Here is a 27,330-nt window from a genome sequence, read left to right on the forward strand (position 1 = left end):
ATACTCCTGTTAGCCATTTTATTCTGAAGTAGGCTTATGGGGAATGAGGTCATTATAAGCTGGAATCAAATAGCACAAGGTCAACACTGATCTTGTTTCATTTTCCACCGCTGTCCATTAAAACTCTAGGAGTCGTCTTCCCTTTTTTCAAAGTGTAAACCAGCCGAACAGCCCCTGACACATTTTCAATATTATTACATAAAACCGAGTTTGATTGATAATGTAATTTTGGGCTAAGGCAAAACATCAATCATGGCAAGTATATTAATTATTTAATATTGCACAGTAATTCAGAAATCGATGTGAGCATGTTCAGAGAGAGAGAAAGAGAGAGGGGAAATCTGTGCTCCCCATAGACCTGTAGAAAACAGACAACATCTGTAGAGGAAAATAAACACAGCTTAAAATATTGTGATAGAAAGAGTGAAGATTTACCAGTTCTTTATATTAGGTATAAAGTACATCTAGGAGGTTGTTATTGTAGAATAAAGCTAGACAGGCTTTTAAATTAGACTGAAAGCTCTATTCGGCAAAAACAGCCATCCTGGATGTACTTAATCTTGCTTATTACACAGATACTTGCCACAAAACATAAAAATTAGACACAAAACATTGTTCAGAAACAAAATAGTTTATTTATGCTGTAATTAAATACAAATAAGCAAAAACAGCAGATGGAGTATACACTAACCTGCGAATTATTCAGACACAATATGGCGCCAAACAGTCAAAAAAATGCAAAGCTGACAGAAATGGAAACAGCTGATGGAGTATACCCTAGCCTGTGCATTGTTCTGACACAAGATGGCACCAAACAGTCAAAAAAACGCAAAACTGACAGAAACAAAACTGGCTGAATGGACCATATACTAACCTACGTATTATTTGTTAAAATTTAGACACAAAATATTGTTCTGAGACGTAATAGTTTATTAATTCTGTAATTATCATCTGGGAACTTTGATCATCAGTGAATATGTTCAAATCGATATACTTGCATCCACTGGCTTCTTAATGGATACTATGTAGGTTAGAATATGCTCCATTCAGCTGGTTTTATTTCTGTCAGATTTGCATTTTTAACTGTTTGGTGCTATCTTGTGGCTGAATATCGCAAAGCTAACAGAAACTAAAACAGCTGATGGAGTATACACTAACCTGAGCATTATTCAGACACACATTAAACAGTCAAAAACGCAAAGCTGACAGAAACAAAAACAACTGATGGAGTATACACTAACCTGCGCATTATTCAGTCACAAAATGGCACCAAACAGTCAAAAAATGCAACACTGACATAAACAAAACTGGCTGAATGGACCATATACTAACCTACATATCATTTGTTAAGACACAAAACATTGTCCTGAGACATAATAGTTTATTTATTCAGAAATTAAATGCAAATCTGTCAGAAACAAAAACAGCTAATTGGAGTGTACATTAACCTGCGCATTATTCAGACTCAAGATGGCGCCAAACAGCAAAAAACAAAAAGCTGACAGAAACGAAAATAGCTGATGGAGTATACACTAACCTGCACATTATTTAGACACAAGATGATGTCAAAAATGCAAAGCTGACAAAAATAAAAACAGCTGATGGAGTATACACTATCCTGTGCGTTTTTCAGTAACAAGATGGCGTCAAACTGTCAAAAAACACAAAGCTGACAGAAACTAAAACAGCTGATGGAGTATACACTAGCCTGCACATTATTCAGACGTAAAGTGGCTCCAAACAGTCAAAAACACAAAGCTGACAGAAACAAAAACAGCTGATGGAGTATACACTAACCTGCGCAATATTCAGACACAAGATGGCGCCAAACAGTCAAAAACACAAAGCTGACAGAAACAAAAACAGCTGATGGAGTATACATTAACTTGCACATTATTTAGACTCAAGATGGCGCCAAACAGTCAAAAACAAAAAGCTGACAGAAACTAAAACAGCTGATGGAGTATACACTAACCTGCACATTATTCAGACTCAAGATGGCGCTAAACATTCAAAAACGCAAAGCTGATAGAAACAAAAACAGCTGATGGAGTATACACTAACCTGCACATTATTCAGACACAAGATGGCGCCAAACAGTCAAAAACACAAAGCTGACAGAAACAAAAACAGCTGATGGAGTATACACTAACTTGCACATTATTTAGACTCAAGATGGCGCTAAACAGTCAAAAACACAAAGCTGACTGAAACTAAACAGCTGATGGAGCATACACTAACCTGCACATTATTCAGACTCAAGATTGCACCAAACACTCTAAAATGCAAAGCTGTCAGAAACGAAACCAGCTGAATAGAGCATATACTAACCTACAGATCATCCATTCACAATACAGTGGATGTAAGTATATGGATTTGAACATATTCACTGATGGTCAAGGTTCCCTGATGAGTGTTGTTCAGCGGTTGTTATCTTGGAATAACATACCTTTGAATGTCTCAAAATGGAGTATTCCAGACAGCCATGTTATAAAACGTATATTCAATTGTCAATAATATCTTGCTCTTTGTGCACTCAGCAGTGTTGTGATTTGGTTTGAAGCTCCCCCGCACAGACGTGTGCCGTAGAGAGACAGAAACAATTAGAAGAATGCTGTAATTTAGCGATGCACTGTACATGAGAAGCCGTTAAATGACCAAACAAAGAGAGAGATGGAGGGGAGGAGGGTGCAAATATAATAAGCACTTGTGAAATTGGATAAGTGATTATAAAAGGAAAACAGAATTAGCATGATGAGAGGAAAGGAAAGGGAGCGTCGGAGGAAAGAGAAATGATATTGTCTGTTTTGTGAGCAATTGTTTTCTGCTAAGTGGGTTTAATTAAAGGATTCCAGCTTTCTGTCACCACAGTCACTTATTTTTAGCCAACACGCTAAACCCCTATTCGTGCCACTCGTTTACAGCTTGACTTGATCATGTGTGTTAGCTTGCACTGGCTTCTCTGTGATGAGATACAGTGCTCAACATAATCGAGTACACCTCATTTTGAAAATGAATATTTCTCTCCATTTCTCAGTGAATATAGCTCGTATATTGTGGTGCATTTGAACAAAACAGATTCATTCAATTAATTTATTTATTAAAATATCATTTTAGTCACTGAACATTAAAAAAACTTGGAGATAAGACATTTAATTTCATGCAAAATATTGGGGAAAAAATGTCAACAATTTTATGAATGTTTAGTTTCTCTTGAATTTTTTATTCATTTTCTTGTCGGCTTAGTCCCTTTATTAATCCGGGGTCGCCACAGCGGAATGAACCACCAACTTATCCAGCAAGTTTTTACGCAGCGGATGCCCTTCCAGCCGCAACCCATCACTGGCAAACATACACACAAATTCACACACACACTCATACACTACGGACAATTTAGCTTAAATTAGTGACCTTCTTGCTGTGAGGCGACAGCACTACTTACTGCGCCACTGCTTTGCCGTCTTGAATTTTTCTCTTTTTAATTTTTTATTCAATATTTTTCCCCAACACTTAAATTTGGGTGTGCTAATTTTGGACCACTTCCTATTGAAAATATTCATTTAAATGAGAGATTTGTGAGGGCTGCACTCATATGTGCTGAGCACTTGAGGGCTAAAATAATCATAAATATAACTCTTAAAATCCTGCAGATACCCTTGAAGAGTGTTTTTATTTTACTTTTAAAAACCACTATGAACAACAAATGTTGCTAACACACTAAATTGCCTCCTACTTATCATAATAGTCTTTTCTCAGTGTAGTGAAACTGGATATTTATACAAACTAAATAGCACTGAAGTCGGCTAAATAGTTGCATTAGTTAGTTCTATCCAATATCAATTTAAAATCAGAAATTTTAATAATAATTAATAATAATAATAATAATTTCTTACATTTAAATAGCGCTTTTCTGGGCACTCAAATTGCTTTACACAATGGTGGGAATCTCCTCATCCACCACCAGTGTGCAGCCATATTGTGCCAGACCGCACACCATCTGATTGGTGGAGAGGAGACAGAGTGATGAAGCCAGTTATAATATGGGGATGGTTAGGAGGCCATGATGGACAGGCCAGTGGGCCAATTTGGCCAGGATGCCGGGGTGAAACCCCTACTCTTTGTTGAAGGACATCCTGCGATTTTAAATGACCACTGAGAGTCAGGACCTCGGTTTAACGTCTCATCCCAAAGACGGTGCTCATTGAGCAGTATAGAGTCCCCTTCACTATAGAACACACTCATATTGCAGATTGGGCGCCCCCTGCTGGCCTCATTAACACCCCCCTATCAGCAACCCAGCTTTCTCATGTGGTCTCCCATCCAGGTACTGACCAGGCACAGCCCTGCTTAGCTTTAGTAGGTGACCATGTGAGAGTTGCAGAGAGCTAGCTGCCGGATAAATTTTGAGAAAAGACTTTGAAAAAAACTCAAATACCATATTGAAGTATTTACTAGATTAAAAAGGCCTTAAATACAGCCCTTAAAATCTTCCAAATACCCTTAAATAGTGTTTTGTTTTCACATTTAAAAACTAGTATAGACAACAAATATTGCTAACACACTAAATTGTCTTATATTTTTCATACTAGTCTTTTCTCAGTGTATTGAAACTGGATATTTGCAGAAACTAAATAGTACTGTAGTCGGCTAAATAGTCGGTGGGTCCTAACACCCCAGTATAGTGTAAGGGACTCTACTGCTCAGTGAATGCCGTTTTTCGGGTGAGATGTTATGGCCCGTTTCCACTGAGTGGTACGGTTCGGTTTGGTACGCTTTTATGGCTGTTTCCACTGTCAAAAGCGTACCGAACCAAACCGTACCGTACAACTTTTTCAGCACCCTTTCGAAAGGGTACCAAATGGGAGAAAGGTTACCAAAAGGTGCAGCTGAACGCTGATTGGTTACAGAGATACATCATGAGCTTGTGGAGATACACAGAACGTAAACAAAGGAACCGCCATGTTTTTTTAAATACAAAGCCGAGACCTTACATTGAAATACTTTATGCATATAATAATAGGATGACCCGGGCTCAAACAAACCTTGTCGTCATCTCGATGAACAGACACACAGCCAAGAAGAAAAATCTGCCGTGTCCTGTTGTTGTTTTACGAGCCCGTCTAAAAGTGCGAGCGGTATTCGCTTTCTACCGGGAACTCGCGTCCGCGTTTATATGTGATATAACGAACTTCTTGAGCTGATGATGATAACGTGAGTGTGTGTGATTATTGAAGTGTCTCCGTCATCGGATCCATTCAGAAAAAAAGGACAAGCGCGAGAGTGAAGCGGGAGTGAAACGCGGAAAAAAAAGAGAAGCCGGCAAAACACAGGAGCAAAATTGTTTTAGCAACCTGAATCATGAACAAACTGCCATGTTTATCTTCGCCTTTTGGACTATTATGAACTGGGAATGACAGAATGACTCTCTAACAGAGCTTACATGTGCTGCTGAAGATTACAGACACAGATGAGAGGTTTGCGCTGACTGTGGGCTATATTGCGTGTGTTTTGAACTCAAATAAGTACTAAATGTTTGCTGTGTGTAATTTTTCTGTAATTAATACTATATCGGAGACTGAAAGAGGCTGTATGTGTTCATATATGTTACATTTTTAATTTATTTTATTTAATTACAGACGTTACAGTAGGCTATTTCACCCTGTCATTGATCTGCAGTTATAATCAACTCCTGTTCATAGAAAAGTTATTAATAAACATTTATACACAAGTATTTATGTGTATAAAGCAAGTGCTGCTCATTATGATATGTGAACGACCCGTACAGCTTTACTGTAGACATTTATTCGAGCGAGCATGACGTCGACTTAAACTTTGTCGTACACCTCGCCCACCAAAAGGTGACCCTTTGTGGTGGAAACGCAAGCCTGATAAAGGTGACCTGTACCGACCCGAACCGTACCGTACCGTACAGTAGCAGTCAGTGGAAATGAGGCATTAAACCGAGGTCATTAAAAATCCAATGATATCCTTCGATAAAGAGTAGGGGTGTAACCTCAGCATCCTGGCCAAATTTGCCACTGGCCTCTGTCAATCATGGCCTCCAAACACTTCCCATATCATCATCTTCATCACTCTGCCTCCTCTCCACCAATTAGCTGGTGTGCGGCACAAGATGGTTGCCTTCGCATCATCCAGGTGGATGCTGCACTAATGGTGGATGAGGAGATTCCCCTCCAAAAATGTGTAAAGCACTTTGAGTCTCCAAAAAAGCATTTTATAAATGTTAGATTATTATTATTGTTGAAACAGAAACTAAATCGTACAGTAGAAGGCTAAATAGTTGCTTCTAATATAGTGGTAGTTGATGTCCACCGCTTTTAAAGGGCCATGAAACCCCCTCGTTTCAGCAGGGTGTTTTCACACCTCTACTTTCTAAAAAGTCAGAAAAGTGGGCGTGTCCAGCTCTGTTTAGGGGGGAGTGTCGGAGGAAGCATAGAGGCATGGTGTGGGAGTGTCTATTTGGGCGCGCTGAATTTCAGAGTCAAAACACACACACACACAGGGGAGAAAGTGACTGTGTTTACATGGACATGTGTAGTCGAATTATTTGCCAAATTATTAAATGGTGGACTTTAACTGCAGTTTGGCTCTTTCATTCAGGGAATTCATTCATGTTCCTCGCGACAAATGAGATATTTGATTCGAGGAGCTGCTGTAAGCGTGTATTTTTCATGCAATGTTTGATACCGCACGGCGAATGAGAGGAAAAAAACCCTCCGCATTTCCCGGAAACTTAGATGCACACGGCAGGTAGCGTCAGAAAGCCGAGTGTGTGATTCCGGTCACTAAATGCGGTGAAAACCCTACACGAGGTTAAAGTTTAGTTGTGGTGTTAACATGTTTACACTCGGTGCAATACTTTGTTTGATACGAACAAACTGAATAAACAAAGAGCACTGGTCGCTCACTTACCAAATCTGTAGAGACAGGACAATCACCAGCAACTAGAGCCGCGTCTTTATTAAGAGAAGACTACAAGCGAATCCGGATCTCAGCGTTTGCAGATGAGAACAGCTCTCAGTTAAACAATGTTCCACCTTAGACATGTAAGTTATTGTTGTCAAGCGTCGCGTACACTGTTAATCCACACGTGACTCCAGCTGAGCTCTCACAGAGAGAAAATGAAAACAAAACTTCACTGCAGCAAACAATAAAAGCAACACTTCACGCTTGTTTTGCCAATACAACGTGGCGTCTCTGTCGTCTAAACACTGTGACAGTAATGAATATTAATGAAGTTGCACAATAGAGCGCCCTGATTGGTTTGAACCAAGCCTTACTCATGCATTAATGCAGCACACTGTAAGACGTAATAAGACACACTCTGGCACAGACGTCCAGTCTGCACGCTGGAATACACGCTATTATCTCATGACCGTGACGCAGCTTCAAAAATTCGTTTCAAACCGGAAGTACAAATTTGCTTGAAATAACGCAAAACAACCAATTTACACTTTTTAGTGAAATATAGGTGTCCTAATAGTGTTTTTAGCAGTGTGGGACACATATACCACTGTCAACAGCTCAACACATGTGTTTTGGTGTTTCGTGACCCTTTAAGAAAAGTTCAGAAAAGACAGATCTATTGTAAAAACTGGCAACTCAAATTTCACACTGAAGTGTTCAAACACTTCCACACTTCACAAGTATGGCTGCTCTGTATACTTGCAAATGCATTGAATTAATGAGACACAATAGCTGGTTATTTAATGTAAACACACACCCACAATGCATCTGCGCGCATCATTATTCTTCTGAAGAGCAGCTGTCTTTAACCTGTGTCATTTTTTTGATTTCCTCTCCAACTCTGTTCAACTTGTAGCCCTTTTGAAATCTCTTAACCTCGTGGAGCTCGATGAGCAAAATAAAAATGGATGAAATCAGCACAGCCTTAAAGAACTACATAAATAAAAAAACAGCAATTATGGGCGATCCACGGGAAAAGGAGTGGGAGCAAAGGGCGAGGAGACGCTTGGTGTCTTTTGCGTTATTTACAGTGCAGCAAATGTGTTCTTCTGTTGCAGGGAAACAGGAAACATCAAAGCCGGATCAGAACATCTGGTAAGTTCTGCCTTTTTAATATCCACTCCACTGTTTGCTGGACCTTTGATATCTGCATCCTAAATAGATGTTCAGCAATTGACTTTACACACTTTGAGCTGAGAGAGCGACAGAAAGGTGATTCTCTCACTCCCACAATCATCACTGCTTGGGTTTAAAAACATTCACACTTTGTTTTCGTCATTGTTAGCTTTAGGAAGTTGTGGTAAATGGATAGTTCACCCAAAATGTGACTTTTTTTTTTTTGTTCAGTAGAACATTAAAGAAGATTTTGAGCTGAATCTGATAATGATTGATATTATAGCGTAAGTGTCAGAAACTGAACATTATTTACAATATTATTAGCTTTAATTTATATTCTTTAATATGGTCAAACAGTTCTCAGTGCTAGTGTGAATGTAGTCCGATTGTAGTCCAGTCGCTTTGATGAACAAAAAGTGCGCACCAGGACGGGAAGTCAGGGGACACAGTTTATCGATAGATATATTTATCATCAAAGCAACAGGACTATTATATTCACACATCATCAGAGGACTATTTGACAAGGCCATAATTATTACCATAATCTAGGAAAATATTTATTATTGTTTTACATTTTATTTCAACAAAGAATTAATTAATTGATTAATTTTAGAATTAATTTTATGGTTTTTGTTTGGCAGCCGTAGCTGCCAGTCATTTGACCTTTTTATTTTTTAATTTTTTTACAGCGAAGCCTACATTTCTCAAAATTCAAACAAGTTATTTTCTAAAAACTATTTTACAGGTATAAAAATAAACAAACTACATAGATTGTCACATATGTTTTTTATATGCTGTAATAACCCGTACGTGGACATTACATGAAACATTCGGTCATGAATATTTACCTGAAAGTTTTGTAAGTCATGGAATTTTAGTAGTAAAAATGTGCATGAACCCTCACTTTCATTCAGGAACATGTCATGCATGCCCCCCGTCACAAACGAGATATTGGATGCGAGTATGAACTGCTGGAAGAGTTTTGCTTTAATGGAGGTTGATTCTGCCGTATGGGGAAAAACCTTTTGCAATGCAGGTGTCTGTGGTTTTTCATTGACTCTGTGGGGAGAATAGAGTCAAACAGCCGTGCGTGTATAGACTATCCTCATGCAAAATGCGACGAAAATCCTACATGATGCTAATAGTTTGATTGCCATGTTTACATGTCTGTACTGCACTTCGATAACTTACAGCATACAGTCTTAATCCGATTTCTGTTCAGTTCGATTATGACCTAAATTGGATTAAATCAATCAAAAAATCACTGTTTACATTGAATACTCTTAATCAGAGTATTGTCTTCATCGTATTAAAGAGCCCATATTATAGATGAAATAGGGTCATATCTTGGTTGTAAGGGTCTCCAACAACAGTCTAATATGCATGCAAGGTCAAAAAACACTTTCGTGGTCTTATAATCTGCATTTATTTTTACCTAATTATCCCAGCGACTCCTGTATGAATCGTCCAGGGATTCATTTGTTTCCAAACCCCTCCTTAGCGCGAAGCTAATCTGCGCTGATTGGACCGATGACAGTCTGTTGCGATTGGTCGACTGCCTTCAGTCAGAGAGTGAAATGCCCAACAGCTAATCAGCAATATAAAAGTAATCACAGTTCATACACGCTCTATAGTGTAGGCGTGGATTTTAGCTGCCAGTGGGTCAATGTAAATACAGACGATGGACTTGAAAATACAGACGACTGACTATTTTATTGAGCAAAAACTCCATTCTGCTCTTTTCACAGACACACACACACACACACACATATTGCTCTCGTCCTTGCGCGTGCGTGCACACACTCAAAAACACACACACACCTCCGGACGACAACGCGTGCGCGCGTACACACACAAACACACACACACATACCTCCGGACGACAGCGCGCACACACGCACGCACACACACTACCCTCCTCCACGGAGCTTCGTAAACAAAGCAGCACGCGTCACGTTTTTAACGTGGCTTTGCACGCAATAAGAGAATATAGCCAGTTAACCTGATACAGTACACGCGGTTACAAGTAACAAATCACAACTAAATACATTTGCAAGCTAGAGTCAACGAGGCAACAACTTTAATCGCACGTACTTACACTTGAGAAATGGAGGAAGAAACCCATCCTGACATGTCCATCAGTAAGTTACTCTTTACTGATCCTTCCTTTAACAAACGCCGATGAAGTATTCTTTGTAGCATGTAGTTTCCAGAAGTTTCCAGTAGTTTCCAACTGCTTGGTTATAATGCTGAGGTTTCATCTTTGGGTAGAGACTCGATAATATCCATCTGCAGTGTGACTTCAATCGACTGGCATGTTTGTGTGTGTGTGTGTGTTTGTGTGTGTGTGTGTGTGTGTCTGAGTTTCTGCGTCAGAGGGCGGGGCCACAGGTTTCAAATCTCCCGGGTTTGCGCGTGCACGTAAATAACTTGGTTTCGTTCGTACGTCATGGCGAAACACCTAATGAATCAGTATCAAGGCGACTCGTTTGAAGCACTATCAGTCGACTCTTTTATAGATGAATCAACTGTTTTAAACACTGTACACTTACAGATTTAAGCCTTAGCTGGATACTTCACTTCACTTAGAGCTGTGTTACACACTACATGGAGGGGAATTTTCAAAAACCCATAATATGGGCTCTTTAAAATTGGGTTATTGGCATCGATATAAACATACACAGTGTCACCATTGCGAATAAATGTATTATTAGAATTGAGTTATTAAAACGATTACGTTATAAAATGTTGAGAGAAACATTCTCTCCGTTGAACAGCTCATGGAAAACTTTTTTTTTAAAAAGGAATACAGTTTTTTACGGAGGGCGAATCATTACGACTACGTCCTCAAGCTGTTCGGTGTGGACTTGAACACACACTCTCCATGCGCTGGATGAGTTCACACACTCATGTCAAGCACACATTACCTCTGAACACATCTGAAGAGATCATATCTTCTCCCGCCTCCCTCTCTCTCTCTGGATGTATAGGGCGAGCTGTTGGCCCTTAAAGTGAGCCCCAGGGAGTGTTTAAAAATGTAACGTCCAGCACTCCCTGGGTTTTCTGCAGCCTTTCTAATACAGGGTCAGAGTGCCATGCACTGGAGTTAAACCCATGCTTTTCTCCTTCTGGGTGGATCTGTTTCCATCCCTCTCTCTTTTTTTTAAGGAATGAATAATGGAGAGGGGTCACAGCGGGGTCCTGACTCTCTGAATGTACACTCACCTCCCAGAGCTCCACCCCCTGAATATTAAACGCATGCCAGGCCCTTAAAGGGTCACTCTACAAACCTGACCTTAATCCTTATCAATTATCATGCGTATATTCTAAAATCAAGTCTTCATCATATTTCTGTTCATTCGTTCTCAAGCTCTCTCACAATGATTAGCAGTTGTTGTATATGGGGCGTTATCAATGGGGAAGATTCACAAGATCTAAAATAAGCCTCGGATGTCCCTAGTGAGTGTGTATGTGTGAAGTTTCAGCTCAAAATACCACACAAATAATGTTATATAGTTTTCTAAGGCACCTCTAAGGTTTTCGTTTTAAAACGCACAAGTTTTGCTACGGTTACGCATCCGTCCACACTACGCCGGAGTTTTCGAGTGCTGAAAACAGAAACGAAAACGCTGAAGAGGCGGTTTTCATTCTACAATGCTGCTGCTCCGTCTCAGTGTGGATGGGGGAAAACGGAGACATCTAAAAATGAAGGCGGATCTGCAGACATTCGCCTCTCTGATTGGGGCTTTTCCTCAATATCAAGTAGCCGACACACACAGTTCAGTCCTGCATCCTCTCCCTGTAAGTTCAGACTTCGCTAGTTTGATATGGAGAACAGACCCTCGAGGACACGTCGGGTAAATCTTCAAAGGGAACAGTGCACTTTATAACCTTATTCACATCATCCGGGCAACGTTGTTTCACTTCATCAACAATAAAATGAAAACATGATTTAAGGAACTGCCTATTTTCATTTTGATATTAACAACTGAACGGACAGCAGAAATGTTGAGGCGTCGTGCTGCATCTTCACTGTGTGCATATTTATAATAAAACAGAGCCTATATAACATCCCTGCCTCCTTTCATTTTCATTGAAAATACGAAACGTATCCTCTGCTTTGCTGAATGTCAGTTTTAATAAACAATAATAGCCATTATGAAAGTATAACGCACAATAAGTTTATACATTACAGGAAATAAAGGCATACGATCAGTCAATAAACAGAATGTATATTGTTGAAGTCAGAGTTATTAGCCCCCTTGAATTATTAGACCACTTGTTTATTTTTTCCCTATTTTCTGTTTAATGGAGGGAAGATTTTTTCAGCAGATTTCTAATCATGATAGTTTTAATAACTCACCTCTAATAATGGATTTATTTTCTCTTTACCATGATGACAGTAAATAATATTTTACTAGATGTTTTATAGATACTTCTATACAGTTTAAAGTGACATTTAAAGGCTTAACTAGGTTAATTAGGTGAAGGTTAGGGGAATTAGGCAAGTTATTGTATAACAATGGTTTGTGCTGTAGATTATCGAGAAAAAATATAGCTTAAAGGGGCTAATAATTTAGTCCCTAAAATGGTGTTTAAAAAATTAATAACTGCTTTTATTCGAGCGGAAATAAAAACAAATAAGACTTTCTCCAGAAGAAAAATATAATCAGACATACTGTGAAAATTTCCTTGCTCTGTTAAACATCATTTGGAAAATATTTAAAAAAGAAGAAAAAAATTCGAAGGGGGCTAATAATTCTGACTTCAACTGTATGTGGTTACATTAATCATTAACTTATCTTTGCGCTCAGTCAAATCACGTTACCTGTGAACAAGTAATCGATTCAAAAGACCAAAGTCGGGGAATATGTCGTTAGATAGAGACAACAAGATTAATGAAATATCACGTTTAGCAAATATAGTGAGATTAGATCCAGCGGGAGATGCTTGATGAGCAGTCCGACCAGCACAGCTCTCATCTGGGTAAATGCTGCAGCTCGAGAGTGTGTGTGTGTGTGTTCACGTGATGTGCGTTTTCAGCGTTTTGGTGTGGACGGAGAGCAGTTCAGAAACACTATTATGGACGCGGATGGTTTTCATTCTAAAACGCCGTTTTAAAACTAAAACACACTAGTGTAAACGGGGCCTAAACTGACCCTTTTAGGCTTTGATCCTAACTGTGCTTACACACCAAAGGCGAGAAGAGAGTCAAAGGTCATTCTGGGTGCCCTGGCGACAACGCTGTCTGCCTTCAGCTCTGGCGGCAGCATTAAAATTCGGTACGTTGATCTCGTATTTTAAGGGGTCGTTGCAGCATATCATACATTTCCACATAAAACATGCTTTCTACTGTGAAAATGTTGCACACTTTTTATCAAATTCTGTCAGGGTTCTGCCACTCTGATCTTGTAAATTCTTGTTTTGGTGGCAGAGTCCGGACACTAGCTCTGTCTTGTCCTGCCCTGCTGAAAAAGTCTTGTTTCTTTTAGTTTGGCTGGAATAAAAGCAGCTTTTTATAAGGTCAATACTATTAACCCTTCTTAAGAAATTATATATTTTTTATTTACTACAGAACAAACCACTGTAATCCAATATCCTGCTTAATTGTCTCCAACATAATCTCCTGTAAATTGTACTGAATATGAGTATCTTGCAAAGTAAGTAGTAAAATATGATGTACTCTCATAATGAAAAAGACTTTAAAAAGTAGTTATTAAAACTATTATGTTTAGAAAAAAATCTTTCTGTTAATAATTTTGACTTCAACAGTAGCATATGTGCTGTGTATATTTATTATGGATATAAATATGCAAATGCATGCATATATTTTAAAAAATGCATATGTGTATTTATGTATACAAAAAAACTTACATATACATTTAAGTAACTATGTAACAAGATTGTTTTGTATAGTTTTGTTTTTATGTATGTGCGTGTATCACACACACACATATATTTTTGTTTTTACATATATATATATATATATATATATATATATATATATATATATATATATTTACAGCTGAAGTCAGAATTAATAGCCCCCCTGAATTATTAGTCCCCGTTTATTTTTTTCCCCAATTTCTGTTTAACGGAGATTTTTTTTCAACACATTTCTAAACATAATAGTTTTAATAACTCATCTCTAATAACTGATTTATTTTATCTTTGCCAGATATTACTAGATATTTTTCAACACACTTCAATACAGCTCAAAGTGCTATTTAAAAGCTTAACTAGGTTAATTAGGGTAATTAGGCAAGTTATGTATAACGGTGGTTTGTTCTGTAGACTATCGAAAAAAATCAAGCGTAAAGGGGCTAAAAATATTGACCTTAAAATGTTTTTTTTATTTATTTAATAATTCAAAAATTATATATATATATATATATATATATATATATATATATATATATATATATATATATATATATATATATATATATATACACAGTTGAAGTCAGAATTATTAGCCCCCTTTTGATTTTTTTTCTCTTTTTTTAATATTTCCCAAATGATGTTTAACAGAGCAAGGACATTTTTACAGTATGTCTGATAATATTTTAACTTCTGGAGGAAGTCTCATTTGTTTTATTTCAGCTAGTATAATAGCAGTTTTTAATTTTTTAAAAAACAATTTTGGGACAAAATTATTAGCCCCTTTAAGCTAATTTTTTTTTCGATAGTCTACAGAACAGACCATCATTATACAATAACTTGCCTAAATACCCTAACATGCCCAATTCACCTTATTAACCTAGTTAAGCCTTTAAATGTCACTTTAAGCTGTATAGAAGTGTCTTGAAAAATATCAAGTAAAATATTATTTACTGTCATCATGACAAAGATCAAATAAATCAGTTATTAGAAATAGGTTTCTAAAACTATTATGCTTAGAAATGTGCTTCATAAAACAGAAATTGGGGAAAAAAATAAACAGGGGTGCTAATAAGTCAGGGGGGCTAATAATTCTGACTTCAACTGTATATATATATATATATATATATATATATATATATATATATATATATATATATATATATATATATAATACCTGACAAGAGCAGCAAATAATAACTTGACTTCTAGTTAATCTAGATTTGTAAAAGTGGCAGAAGGTAGATTATTCCCATGAATCATCTACCATCACATAATAATCATCACAAATACTGCAGAAGACCTACTGGAACCCACATAGACCTAAGATTCTCAGAGAAATCACTCAAGTTTGGTTAAGGAATAGTCATGGTTTGGGGTTATGGTTTTGGGGGTATGGGGCCGTGCGAGAGATCTGCAGAGTGGATGATCAACATCAACAGCCTGAGGTATCAAGACATCTGTGCTGCCCATTACATTACAAACCACAGGAGAGGGACAATTCTCCAGCAGGATACACTCTTCATACTTTACATTATTTCTGTTCTGTGACGAGACTTTTGTCTAAGGAAAGTCAGACCTTACTGTCCTAATTAAATGATTAATAATCAAGGCATGGCCATGTTTTATTTTGGTCAAATAAGCATAATATAGAGGGCTTTGCCTTTTACATGAGCCACTTCTGATACCAAATGATCAACTAGAAGTCAAGAAGTATTATCTGTTGTTCCTAAAACATGAATAGGTGACAAGGCTTTAGTCAGGTAGTGTATATATATATATATATATATATATATATATATATATATATATATATATATATATATATATATATATATATATATATATATATATATATATATATATATATATATATATATAAATATTTAATTTAGTCTTTGTTTAGATATATAAAAGTCATTTTTTTCTCAATAAATTAAAAGCCACTTTTTCCACAAGGAATAATTAGTTTAGTATGTTGTGTTAGACAATCAATAAAACAACGCAAAAAACGATATATAAAATTAAATAAATTAATTGTACACAATCTTAAACACGATTAACTATAAAAGTCCCACAAAGATATAACATTAAATGAGATTCTCCATTCACCCAAACCCAAAATATCCACTTTTTTGGATTGAACTTCATGGAAAGAAAATATGTTTGAAGGTAGCTCTGGAGAATGCAAGATTAGAAGCATCTATGAAAACTTCAGCAAACTTGCCTCCATCTAGACTTTGTAAAGTTGGCAGTCTTTTAACATCGGCGCATCTGAAGCTTGTAAATATGTGTGTGTGTGTGTGTTTGTGTGTTTGTGGTTTATGCTCACAGGGCAAATGCGAGTGTGTTTGGGGGAGGGACATCCACACAAATCTTAACAAAATATTGCCACACCTGGTGTCTGACGAGCGGATGCAATCTAACAGCTTTTATAAACTCAACAATAAATTCTCGGGCACAATATTCATGCATTCAATTTATTTATTTATTTTTTTTGCATCTTCGAGTGTTACTACAGCTAAAGCCTCACCACATCTCGCGCACAAATAAAACCCAAAAACACATTAAGGTTAAATTCAAAACATCTTTAACATTCAACATTAAATTTAAACATTCCTCACTTCTTGATTATATGTGCCATAATTTGCATAAACCACTGTAAAATCATCTTTTAAATTGCATTTAGCAGTGGAGAAAACACATTTATCAGTCTCTCCGTGCTCCATAGATATTTTGGTCAGACTTTATTGTAATGTGCAAGTCATGCTATTAACAAGCCATTAGCTAAGACTTGTAGCTCAATAAACTAATAATAATAACTAATAATTGGCTGCTTATAAATAGTTAGTAAGGTATTATTTGGGTTTAGGTTTGGGTATTGGCTAGGACTAAGGATGAAAAACAATGACTGATATAAGGTACTGATTCCAAAGGTGATTTTACTTACAATTTGATTAATATGCGATTTAAAGGAAAGTTTAGAATCAAGCCACACTCCGAGGTATTTAATCATATCAACTTCATCCAGAGAGGTACCATAATGTAAGACTTAAGCACTAATTTATTATCTAAAATCTAATTTTGTAAGAGGTTAAAATCATACTGAAGGGATAACTGAGTTTGTGAAATATCAGAATCTGGCACATACAGTTGAAGTCAGAGTTATTAGCCCCCCTGAATTATTAGCACCCCTGTTTATTTTTTTCTACAATTTCTGTTTAATGGAGGGAAGATTTTTTCAGCACATTTCTAATCATAATAGTGTTAATAACTCATCTCTAATAACTGATTTATTTTATCTTTGCCATGATGACAGTAAATAAAATTTTACTAGATATTCTTCAAGACACTTCTATACAGCTTAAAGAGACATTTAAAGGCTTAACTAGGTTAATAAGGTGAACTAGGCAGGTTAGGGTTATAGGGTATATCCCGAGCTAGTGCTGTTCCCATGCTGATACACTTCCGGTGACCTGTTATTGTGAACTTTTTTCCATTTTATACGGTTCCTTATACAGCATCGATTTTGTAATGTCATTAAAATACATTCAGTTAAATAAACTTTAGCATTTATTTGGTTGCTCAAGCGTAAAACGAGACAAAAAGCCGATTACTCGCAGGCGCCCGTCAGAATCGGCAGGCTAACGCAGAAGCTCCATTGAATATACTGGGGTAAAATAAATGCTCATATTATAAAGATATGGCGGGGGGAATGTTATTTAATGCAGTGCTTCTTGTACAATCTGAGACCCACTTTAAATCGGATATCACTCAGCTAGTGGAGATCGCTGATTTTTAAAGAAAACAGACCTTAAACGCACCGGATTTTGCATTGGCATTCAATTCGCCGGAAGCGCGCAACCCAGGGTACTATCAAATTAAAAGTCCTATTAGCATGCTGCGGCATATACCCCATTAGGCAAGTTACTGTATAACGATGGTTTGTTCTGTAGACTATTGAAAAAAAAATTGCTTAAAGGGGCTAATAATTTTCTTCCAAAAAGGGTGTTTAAAAAATTAAAAACTGCTTTTATTCTAACCGAAATAAAACAAATAAGACTTTCATCAGAAGAAAAAATATTATCAGACATACTGTGAAAATTTCATGTATCTGTTCAACATAATTTGGGAACTATTTAAAAATGAGAAAATAATTCAAAGGGGGGCTAATAATTCTGACTTCATCTGTATATGACGGTATCATCAGCATAAAGTTAAACACTATACTAATTTCTATTCCTCAACACACTTTTAAACATAATAGTTTTAATAACTCATTTCTAATAACTGATTTATTCTCTCTTTGCCTTGATGACAGCACATAATATTAGACTAGATATTCTTCAAGACACTAGTGTTCAGCTTAAAGTGACATTTAAAGGCTTCACTACAGTAGGTTAATAGGGGTAAAGTTAGGGTAATTAGGCAAATCATTCTATAAAAGTGGTTTATTCTGGAGACAATCCAAAACAAATATTGCTCAAGAGGGATAATAATATTGACCTTAAAATGGGTTTCAAATATTAAAAGCTGCTTTTATTTTAGCCAAAATAAATAAATAAAACTTTCTCCAGAAGAAAAAATATTATAGGAAACACTGTGAAAAAATTCCTGAATCTGTTCAACATCATTTGGGAAAATAATGTGGCCAAATAATTCTGACTTCAACTCTCTGTGCATGTTCACATTGAGTCTTCAGGCATCGGTCGGTCATGTACAGGGAATGTTTTTTAAAGCAGACATATTGATTGAGGAGGGTTTATGCATGTAATCTTCCTCTCAATAATTCACTCTGCCTTTTATACAGCTGTAGATCAATGCAGGTGCTCATAACTTCTCCTCCCATCGCACTCCTCTGTCAAATATCTGCTCAATCTTTCTTTCATCCTCTGTTTCCTCTTTGTCTGTCCATCTCTCTCCTCAAATGAAGACGAGTTAATTACACATTAACTGGCGACGTGGAGTCAACGTCAATACAAACGCTTCAGTCCAGGGCTGCATGATATTGGAAGAAATTGACAATGTAATGTTTTGTTTTCACTGCGATATGACATATATTTCACTAGACAGATTGAATAACTCTTATTGTGAAGATCTGACTTTGGAAGGTTTTTAGATTTTATAGAGGATTGCTTCTGCATTAATTATTCAAATTACCTTTAAACTAGCCTGTTTACAAAAACTGATAAACCTAGCCACAATTAGTATATTAAGCGTTCTTCATATTAATTATTAAAATTATTAAATACAGCGATTTACACTCACCGGCCACTTTATTAGGTACACCTTACTAGTACAGGGTTGGACCCCCCTTTTGCCTTCAGAACTGACTTAATCCTTCGTGTCATAGATTCAACAAGCCACTGGAAATATTCCTCAGAGATTTTGCTCCATACTAACTTGATAGCATCACGCAGTTGCTGCAGATTTGTCGGCTGCACATTCATGATACCGATCTCCTATCCCTCCACATCCTAAAGGTGCTCTATTAGATTGGGATCTGGTGGCTGTGGAGGCCATTTGAGTACAGTGAACTCATTGTCATGTTCAGGAAACCAGTCTGAGATGATTGAGCTTTATGACATGGTGCGTTATCCTGCTGGAAGTAGCCATCAGAAGATGGAGACACTGTGGTCATACATAGTCAGCTACAATAAAAGGTAAGCTGTGGCCTTGACATGATGCTCAGTTGGTACTAATGGGCCCAAAGTGTGCCAAGAAAATCTCCCCCACACCATTACACAACCACTAGCAGCCTGAACTGCTGATACAAGGCAGGATGATCCATGCTTTCATGTTGTTGAGGCCAAATTCTGACCTGACCATCTGAATGTGTCAGCAGAAATGGAGACTCATCAGAGCAGCAACGTTTCTCCAATCTTCTATTGTGCAGTTTTGGTGAGTCTGTGTGAATTGTAGCCTCAGTTTCCTGTTCTTAGCTGACAGGAGCGGCACCCGGTGTGCTCTTCTGCTGCTGTAGCCCATCCGCCTCAAGGTTGGAAGTGTTGTGTGTTCAGAGATGCTCTTCTGCAGAGCTCGGTTGTAAAGAGTGCTTATTTGAGTTACTGTTGTCTTTCTATCAGCTGGAGCCAGTCTGGCCATTCTCCTCTGACCTCTGGCATCAACAAGGCATTTGCGCCCACAGAACTGCCGCTCACTGGATATATCCTCTTTTTCTGAGCATTCTCTTTAACCCCAGAGATGGTTGTGCGTGAAAATCCCAGTAGATCAGCAGTTTCTGAAATACTCAAACCAGCCTGTCTGACACCAACAACCTTTCCACGTTCACTTAAATCCCCTTTCTTCCCCATTCTGATGCTCAGTTTGAACAGCAGCAGATCGTCTTGACCATGTCTACATGCATCAAGACAGAAAACGAGTGCTGGACACAAGAAAACTCGAGCTGAGAACTTTTTCCAGAAGAAAAAAATAAAACATTATAGGAAATACCGTGAAAAGAAAATCCGTTCTCTGTTTAACGTGATTTGATAAATATTTGAAAAAGAAAGCAAATTTCACAGGAGGACGAATAAATCCGACTTCATCTGCATGTCAACTTCAACTCCACTAACATACTTGTATTTTGCATACGATTTAATCTTGAGTAAGCAGCTCTAAAAATCACATCACCCCATGGGGTTCAGCTTTTGAGGCCGTGTTTATATTTAATAAGTTCTTTATTGTTCAAATTAGGAAAAGGCGATTGTCAGAAACGGCTGTGTTTCGGCTCTGCCAGGTGCTTAATAATAGATTTCTCCCATAACATCATCAAAAGCACACGTCTTCCTCTAACAGAATCAGTGTGTCAGAAATCAATATGGTGTCAGAAAGCAGTCAGCGTCCAGCCTTCAGCACACACACACACACACACACACACACACACACACACACACACCCTCAGTCCTGCGTTTGCCACTAATTTGATTGTGGGATAAAGAGGTGATCTGACAACACCTCAGCGAGTGTCAGCTAAATGAAAGGCGAGGAGCCGCGCGCGTATAATTTGCGAGCAGATTTACATGCTTATTACACTAATGATTTGATCAGATCGGGGGTGTCTGGAAGTGTGTGTGTGTGTGCGGCGGGCCACCGTTTGCTGAAATAAGCTGCTTTGCTAAATGATGGAGTCGTCAGGCTGACCTTTAACCCCACGCCTGCCCGAAACATAATTGCATGTCACACTGATAGAAGGCGCGAGCGCAGCTTTCATATCCCGCTCCTTTATCGCTTTTAGACGCTGCGTTCCTCTTTTGCATACATCTCCAGAATAACAAGAACAACAACAAAGATGTATCGCATCACCAGGTCCTGCTCATGTGTGTGTGTGAGTATATTCAGTGTTTAGCATATATGAGTCACAAATCTCTCATTTAAATGAATATTTTCTATAGGAAGCTGTACAGTATTACAGCGCATGCGGAAAGTATTGATAGCGCTTCACTTTTCCCACATTTGTTTATATTGCAGCCTTATTCCAAAAGGGATTTAACTCATTTATTTCCTCAACATTCTACACACAATCCCCCATGATGACAATGTGAATAAAGAGTTTTTAAAATTGTTGCAAATTAATTAAAAATAAAAAAGCTGAAAAATGACATGTACATCAGTATTGACAGCCTTCGCCGTGAAGCTCTAAACTGAGCTCAGGTACATTCTGCTTCCACTGATCATTCTTGAGATGTTTCAGCAGCTTCATTGGAGTTCAGCTGTGGTCAATTCATTTGAGTGGACATGATCTGAAAAGGCGTACACCAGTCTATATAAGCTCCCAGGGTTGACAGTGCATGTCAAAGCACAAACCAAGCATGAAGACAAAGGAATTGCCTGTAGACCTCCGAGAGAGGATTGTCTTGAGGCACAAGGCTGGGGAAGCTTACAGAAACATTTCTGCTGCTCTGAATGTTCCATTGAGCACAGCGGCCTCCATCATCCGCTAGAGGAAGATGTTTAAACCACCAGGACTCTTCCTAGAGCTGGCCAGCCATCTAAGCTGAGTGATCAGGGAGAAGGGCCTTAGTCAGGGAGGTGATCAATAACCTGATGGTCACTCTGTCTGCGCTCCAGCGTTCTTCTGTGGAGAGTTGGGGAACCTTACAGAAGGACAACCATCTGTGCAGCAATCCACCAATCAGGCCTGTATGGTAGAGCGGCCAGACGGAAGACACTCTCCATCTGGAATTTGCCAGAAGGCATCTGAAGGACTCTCAGACTATCAGAAACTAAACTCTCTGGTCTGATGAGACTCAAACTGAACTCTTTGGAATGAACGCCAGGAGTTACGTTTGGAGGAAACCAAGCAGAGCTCATCAGCAGGCTAATAGCATCCCTACAGTGAAGCATGGTGGTGTTGGCATCATGCTGTGGGGATGTTTTTCAGCAGCACGAACTGGAAGACTAGTCAGGATAGAGGGAAAGATGAATGCAGCAATGTACAGAGACATCCTGAATGAAGACCTGCTTCAGAGTGCTCTTGACCTCAGACTGGGGCGACGGTTCATCTTCCAGCAGGACAATGACCCAAAGCACACTTCCAAAATATTAATGGATTGGGCTTTACAACAACTCGCTGAATGTTCTTGAGTGGCCCAGCCAGAGCCCAGACCTAAATCCTATTGAACAACTCTGGAGAGATCTGAAAAGGGCTGCACACCGTTGCTTCCCATCCAATCTGATAGAGCTTGAGAGGTACTGCAAAGAGTAATGTGCAAAAATCCCCTAAGACAGGTGAGCCAAGCTTGTGGCATCATATTCAAAAAGACTTGAGGCTGTAATCGCTGGCAAAGCGGCACCAACAAAGTATTAAGCAAAGGCTGTGAATACTGATGTACATGTGATTTATCACGGTTTTCATTTGTAATAAATTTGCAACAATTTCAAAAACTCTTTTTCCACATTGTCATTATGGGGGATTGTGTGTAGAATGTTGAGGAAATAAAGGAATTTAATCCATTTAGTAATAAGGCTGTAACATAAAAACATGTGGAATTTTATTTGCGATCTCCATACTGCCCTAACTTTCTGTGATTTGGCTTGTATATATATATATATATCAGAGTGAATGGCGAACTGGTGTCTTACTGTATATGTATTATCTAAATGGTATCAGTGAATGTCAAGGGCATAAAGGAAATGAAATGGGAAAGTGCAGATTGAGCGCTGGCGATCTGATCTCCTGCTGATTGCAGTTTTGATAGCTCTTCCACTGAATTTCATTTTCTCCGCATGCTGAGGAGATGAGTTAGACGCCACATTTGTTCATTTTTCTTCTACATGATTTATGTGAGTTGAGTGCGAGCCCAACGCCCAGCCGCCGCGCGCTGTAACACACGCACACACACACACGCACACGTGTACTAATCCGCATGTCTGCATGTAACAAAAAGTCTATTAATACAAATGCCTTCCATTTTGGCCTTACTGATGTGTGTGGATGTGTTTGTGTGTGCAAATATTTGTGTTTGTGTGTGTTGGTGTTTGTTTGTGTGTGTGTTTTTGTGTGTGTGTCTGTGTGTGTGTTCATGTTTGTTTATTTGTGTGTACATGTCTGGGTTTGTGTGTGCATGCATTTGTGTATATGTGTGCGCAAGTGTGAGTGTGTGCGCACAAGCACAAATTTGTTTGTGTATATATTTGTGTGTGTGTGTGTTTGTGCACGCAAATGTGGGTTTTTGTTTGTGCATTTGTGTGTGTGTGCATGTATCCATGTTTGTATGTTTGTTTATGTCTGTATATATTTATTTATGTATGTGTGTGTGTGTGTGTGTGTGTGTGTGTGTGTGTGTGTGTGTGTGTGTGTGTGCACGCAAATGTGGGTTTGTGTTTGTGCATATGTGTGTGCACAAATGTGGGTTTGTGTTTGTGCATGTGTGTGTGTTTGTGTGTGTGTGTGTGTGTGTGTGTGTGTGCATGCGTGCTTGCGTGCGTCCGTGCGTGCGCGTGTGTGTGCACGCAAGTGAGGGTAAGTGTTTGCGCAATTGAGTGTGTGTGTGTTTGTATGTGTGCATGTGTGTATCCACGTTTGTGTGTGCGCACGCGCAAGTGTGAATTTGTGTTTGTGCATTTGTGTGTGCGTTTACATGTGTGTATCCATGTTTGTGTGTGTGTGCGTGTGCGTGTGCATGTGCGTGCGTGTGTTCTCAAGTGTGGATTTGTGTTTATGCATTTGTGTGTGTGTGTGTGCGTGTGTGTGTGTGTGCGTTTACATGTGTGTATCCATGTTTGTGTGTATGTTTGTGTGTGCGCGTGTGCGTGTGCATGTGCGTGCGTGTGTTCGCAAGTGTGGATTTGTGTTTATGCATTTGTGTGTGTGTGTGTGTGTGTGCGTGCGTGCGTGAGTGTGCGTTTGCATGTGTGTATCCATGTTTGTGTGTGTGTGTATGTTCTTGTGCTTGTGTGCACAGGCGTGCTCGTGTGTGCGTGCGCAAGTGTGGATTTTATTTGTATGTGCGTGTGTGTTCATACTTGTGTGTATGTGCATGTGTGTGAGTTTCTGTGTGTATGTACATGTGTTCGAGTTTTTGTGAGTGTATGGGCTTGTGTGTGTTTATGTATGTGTATGTGTGTGTGCATGTTTGTGCGTGTGTGTGATTTTTATTGTTTGTTCATGTTCACTTATGTGTGTTTGTTTGTGCTTGTGTGTGTGCATGTTCACGTGTGTGTTTGTGCATGTGGGTTCACGCGTGTGTGATGTGTGCATGCATGTGTGTGTGTGTGTGTGTGTTAATGTGTGTGATTGTATGAGGGGGTGTGTCTGTTCAGAGTGTGTGTGCGCGCGCGTGCAGTTGAGTCTCAGTCATCACTCAGGCTTGTTTACATTGTAAATGCGTAATGAAATCTTGTTGGCAATAATCAGGGAAATAAAAGTTTGTGGAATGGTGAAAGTGGTGAAGTTTGAGAAATGAGCGTCAGCCGGCTAAATAACATTTTGGGTGAGGAAAGCGTATTATTATGCAGCGGCGGTGCCTACTGTAGACACAAAGATAAACAGCCTCTGCTTTCCTAAATGCTGTTAGCGCCGTCCTGAAGTATGGCACATTGTAAAAAAAGAAGGCCTCCGATTTCATATTGAGATTATATTTAAAAAAGATATCCATACACAACATTATATTTTATCGAGGCCCGGCCCAGAACTCCTGATATGCAGTATTTGTTATAAATATATAAATAAACATATTGCACTGGAGCCCATCTCTACCCTGATCTTATAGACCTGGATATTAAAAACGGAATATTGCATTTGCTATGGGTGTGGAGGGGGGTCCTGTAACGTAATGCTGCATCTTTTTTTTATTTTTTAGGTTAAGGAATGGGGCAGAGGTTGCAAATAACAAATGAAAAATGACTGTAAATGAGGGTGAAGTCAGATGAGATGAGATGAGTACAGTAAGCAGTAATGGAATCAAGGCCGCGCATAAGTTTGGGCTCGGTAATATCTTTTAGGCAGCGAGAGAAAAATAAAAATGGTAACTACATTTATTTTAATTAAATAATACAGCAAGACATTCATTTTGTCAAATATTATTGCGGTTTAAAAATGCTTTTTCAGTGTAAATGTGTGTATGTATGTATATATATCTACACACAGTGCATCTGGAAAGTATTGATAGCGCTTCACTTTTTCCACATGTTTTTATGTTACAGCCTTATTCCAAAATGGATTAAATTAATTTATTTCCTCAACATTCTACGCACAATCCCCCATAATGACAATGTGGAAAAAGAGTTTTTGAAATTGTTGCAAATTTTTTTGTAAATAAAAAGCTGAAAAATCACGTGTACATCAGTGTTCACAGCCTTTGCTCAATACTTTGTTGATGCACTTTTGGCAGCGATTACAGCCTCAAGTCTTTTTGAATATGATGCCACAAGCTCGGCTCACCTGTCTTTGGGGATTTTTGCCCATTACTCTTTGCAGTACCTCTCAAGCTCTATCAGATTGGATGGGAAGCAACGGTGTGCAGCCCTTTTTTTAGATCTCTCCAGAGTTGTTTAATAGCATTTAGGTCTGGACTCTGGCTGGGCCACTCAAGGACATTCGCCTAGTTGTTGTAAAGCCACCCCAAAGATATTTTGGCGTTGTGCTTTGGGTCATTTTCCCTGCTGGAAGATGAAGCGTCGCTTCAGTCTGAGGTCAAGAGCACTACGATCTATCTATCTATCTATCTATCTATCTATCTATCTATCTATCTATCTATCTATCTATCTATCTATCTATCTATCTATCTATCTATCTATCTATCTATCTATCTATCTATCTATCTATCTATCTATCTATCTATCTATCTATCCATCCATCCATCCATCCATCCATCCATCCATCCATCCATCCATCCATCCATCCATCCATCCATCCATCCATCCATCCATCCATCCATCCATCCATCCATCCATCCATCCATCCATCCATCCATCCATCCATCCATCCATCCATCCATCCATCCATCCATCCATCCATCCATCCATCCATCCATCCATCCATTTATCTATCTATCTATCCTCTATCTATCTCCTATCTGTCCGTCTGTCCGTCCGTCCATTGTTTTTTTTGTTGGTTTTGTTTATGCAAATTGGCAGAATCAGTTAAACTAATGACTGGAGATATTCGTCTACAGTTGTTTAACTCTAGGTAAAAATGGATTAAATTTGTTTTAGCTTGTTTATTTAAAAAATAAATATTATAAAATGACATTTTGTCATGTACATGTACTTATGTCATTAAATTTCGTTGAATAAATATATGTATGAAGGACATTTTGGGTGAATTAATCTATTTTGGTTGGACTGTTGACGTCAGTTATGAGAGGGAGAGAGAAAAGGTTATACTAGTTTGTAAAATATTTTTTTAAACTGCAAAAAGTGGTCTTCTTACTTAGAGTTTCGGTCGTGTTTCTAGTCCAAATATCTAAAAATTCTAAAACCAAAATGCTTTTTTCTGACGAGCAAGAAATATTGTTTTGTTTTTAGAAATAATGCGTCAAAATTACGTGATTTTTTTTTCTTAAAACATGCACTATAATCTGCCAATGAGGCAGGCAAAATTATCTTGTTCTTGCTTTGATATAAGATTATCTTTCTTACCAGATTATTGGCAGATTATTTAGCTTGTTTTAATTTAAAACTCACTTAATTAAAACATATTATTTCTGAAAACAAGACAAAACTGTTTGCTCTTATAGAAAATGCTTCTTGTTTTAAGAATATTTAGATATTTGACCAAAACATTAAGATAAAACATTAAGAAGACCACTTTTTGCAGTTTAAGAGTCAGAATGAGGCCTGAGAAAACTGTTTTATGTTTGCTTTTACAGTCTGAAACATGTTTTCCAGCTTATTTTGTGCATT

General features: G+C 38.2%; 1 protein-coding gene and 1 long non-coding RNA gene across 2 annotated transcripts in view; both read left to right on the forward strand.

Annotated features, from left to right (window-relative positions):
• rsrc1 (arginine/serine-rich coiled-coil 1) overlaps positions 1 to 27,330 on the forward strand; it is a 226,042-nt gene that overhangs the window by 71,370 nt on the left and 127,342 nt on the right. Inside the window, 1 exon segment of the mRNA NM_212947.2 lies at positions 8,046 to 8,082. Coding sequence (NP_998112.2) covers positions 8,046 to 8,082 — 37 coding nt within the window.
• Positions 1,091 to 8,023, forward strand: LOC141377996 (uncharacterized). Its single transcript, XR_012391234.1, has 3 exons — positions 1,091 to 1,725; positions 1,991 to 3,236; positions 6,681 to 8,023. It is a non-coding gene; the product is annotated as an uncharacterized lncRNA (long non-coding RNA).

The sequence above is a fragment of the Danio rerio genome, chromosome 15, assembly GCF_049306965.1.
Source record: "Danio rerio strain Tuebingen ecotype United States chromosome 15, GRCz12tu, whole genome shotgun sequence".
NCBI lineage: Eukaryota > Metazoa > Chordata > Actinopteri > Cypriniformes > Danionidae > Danio > Danio rerio.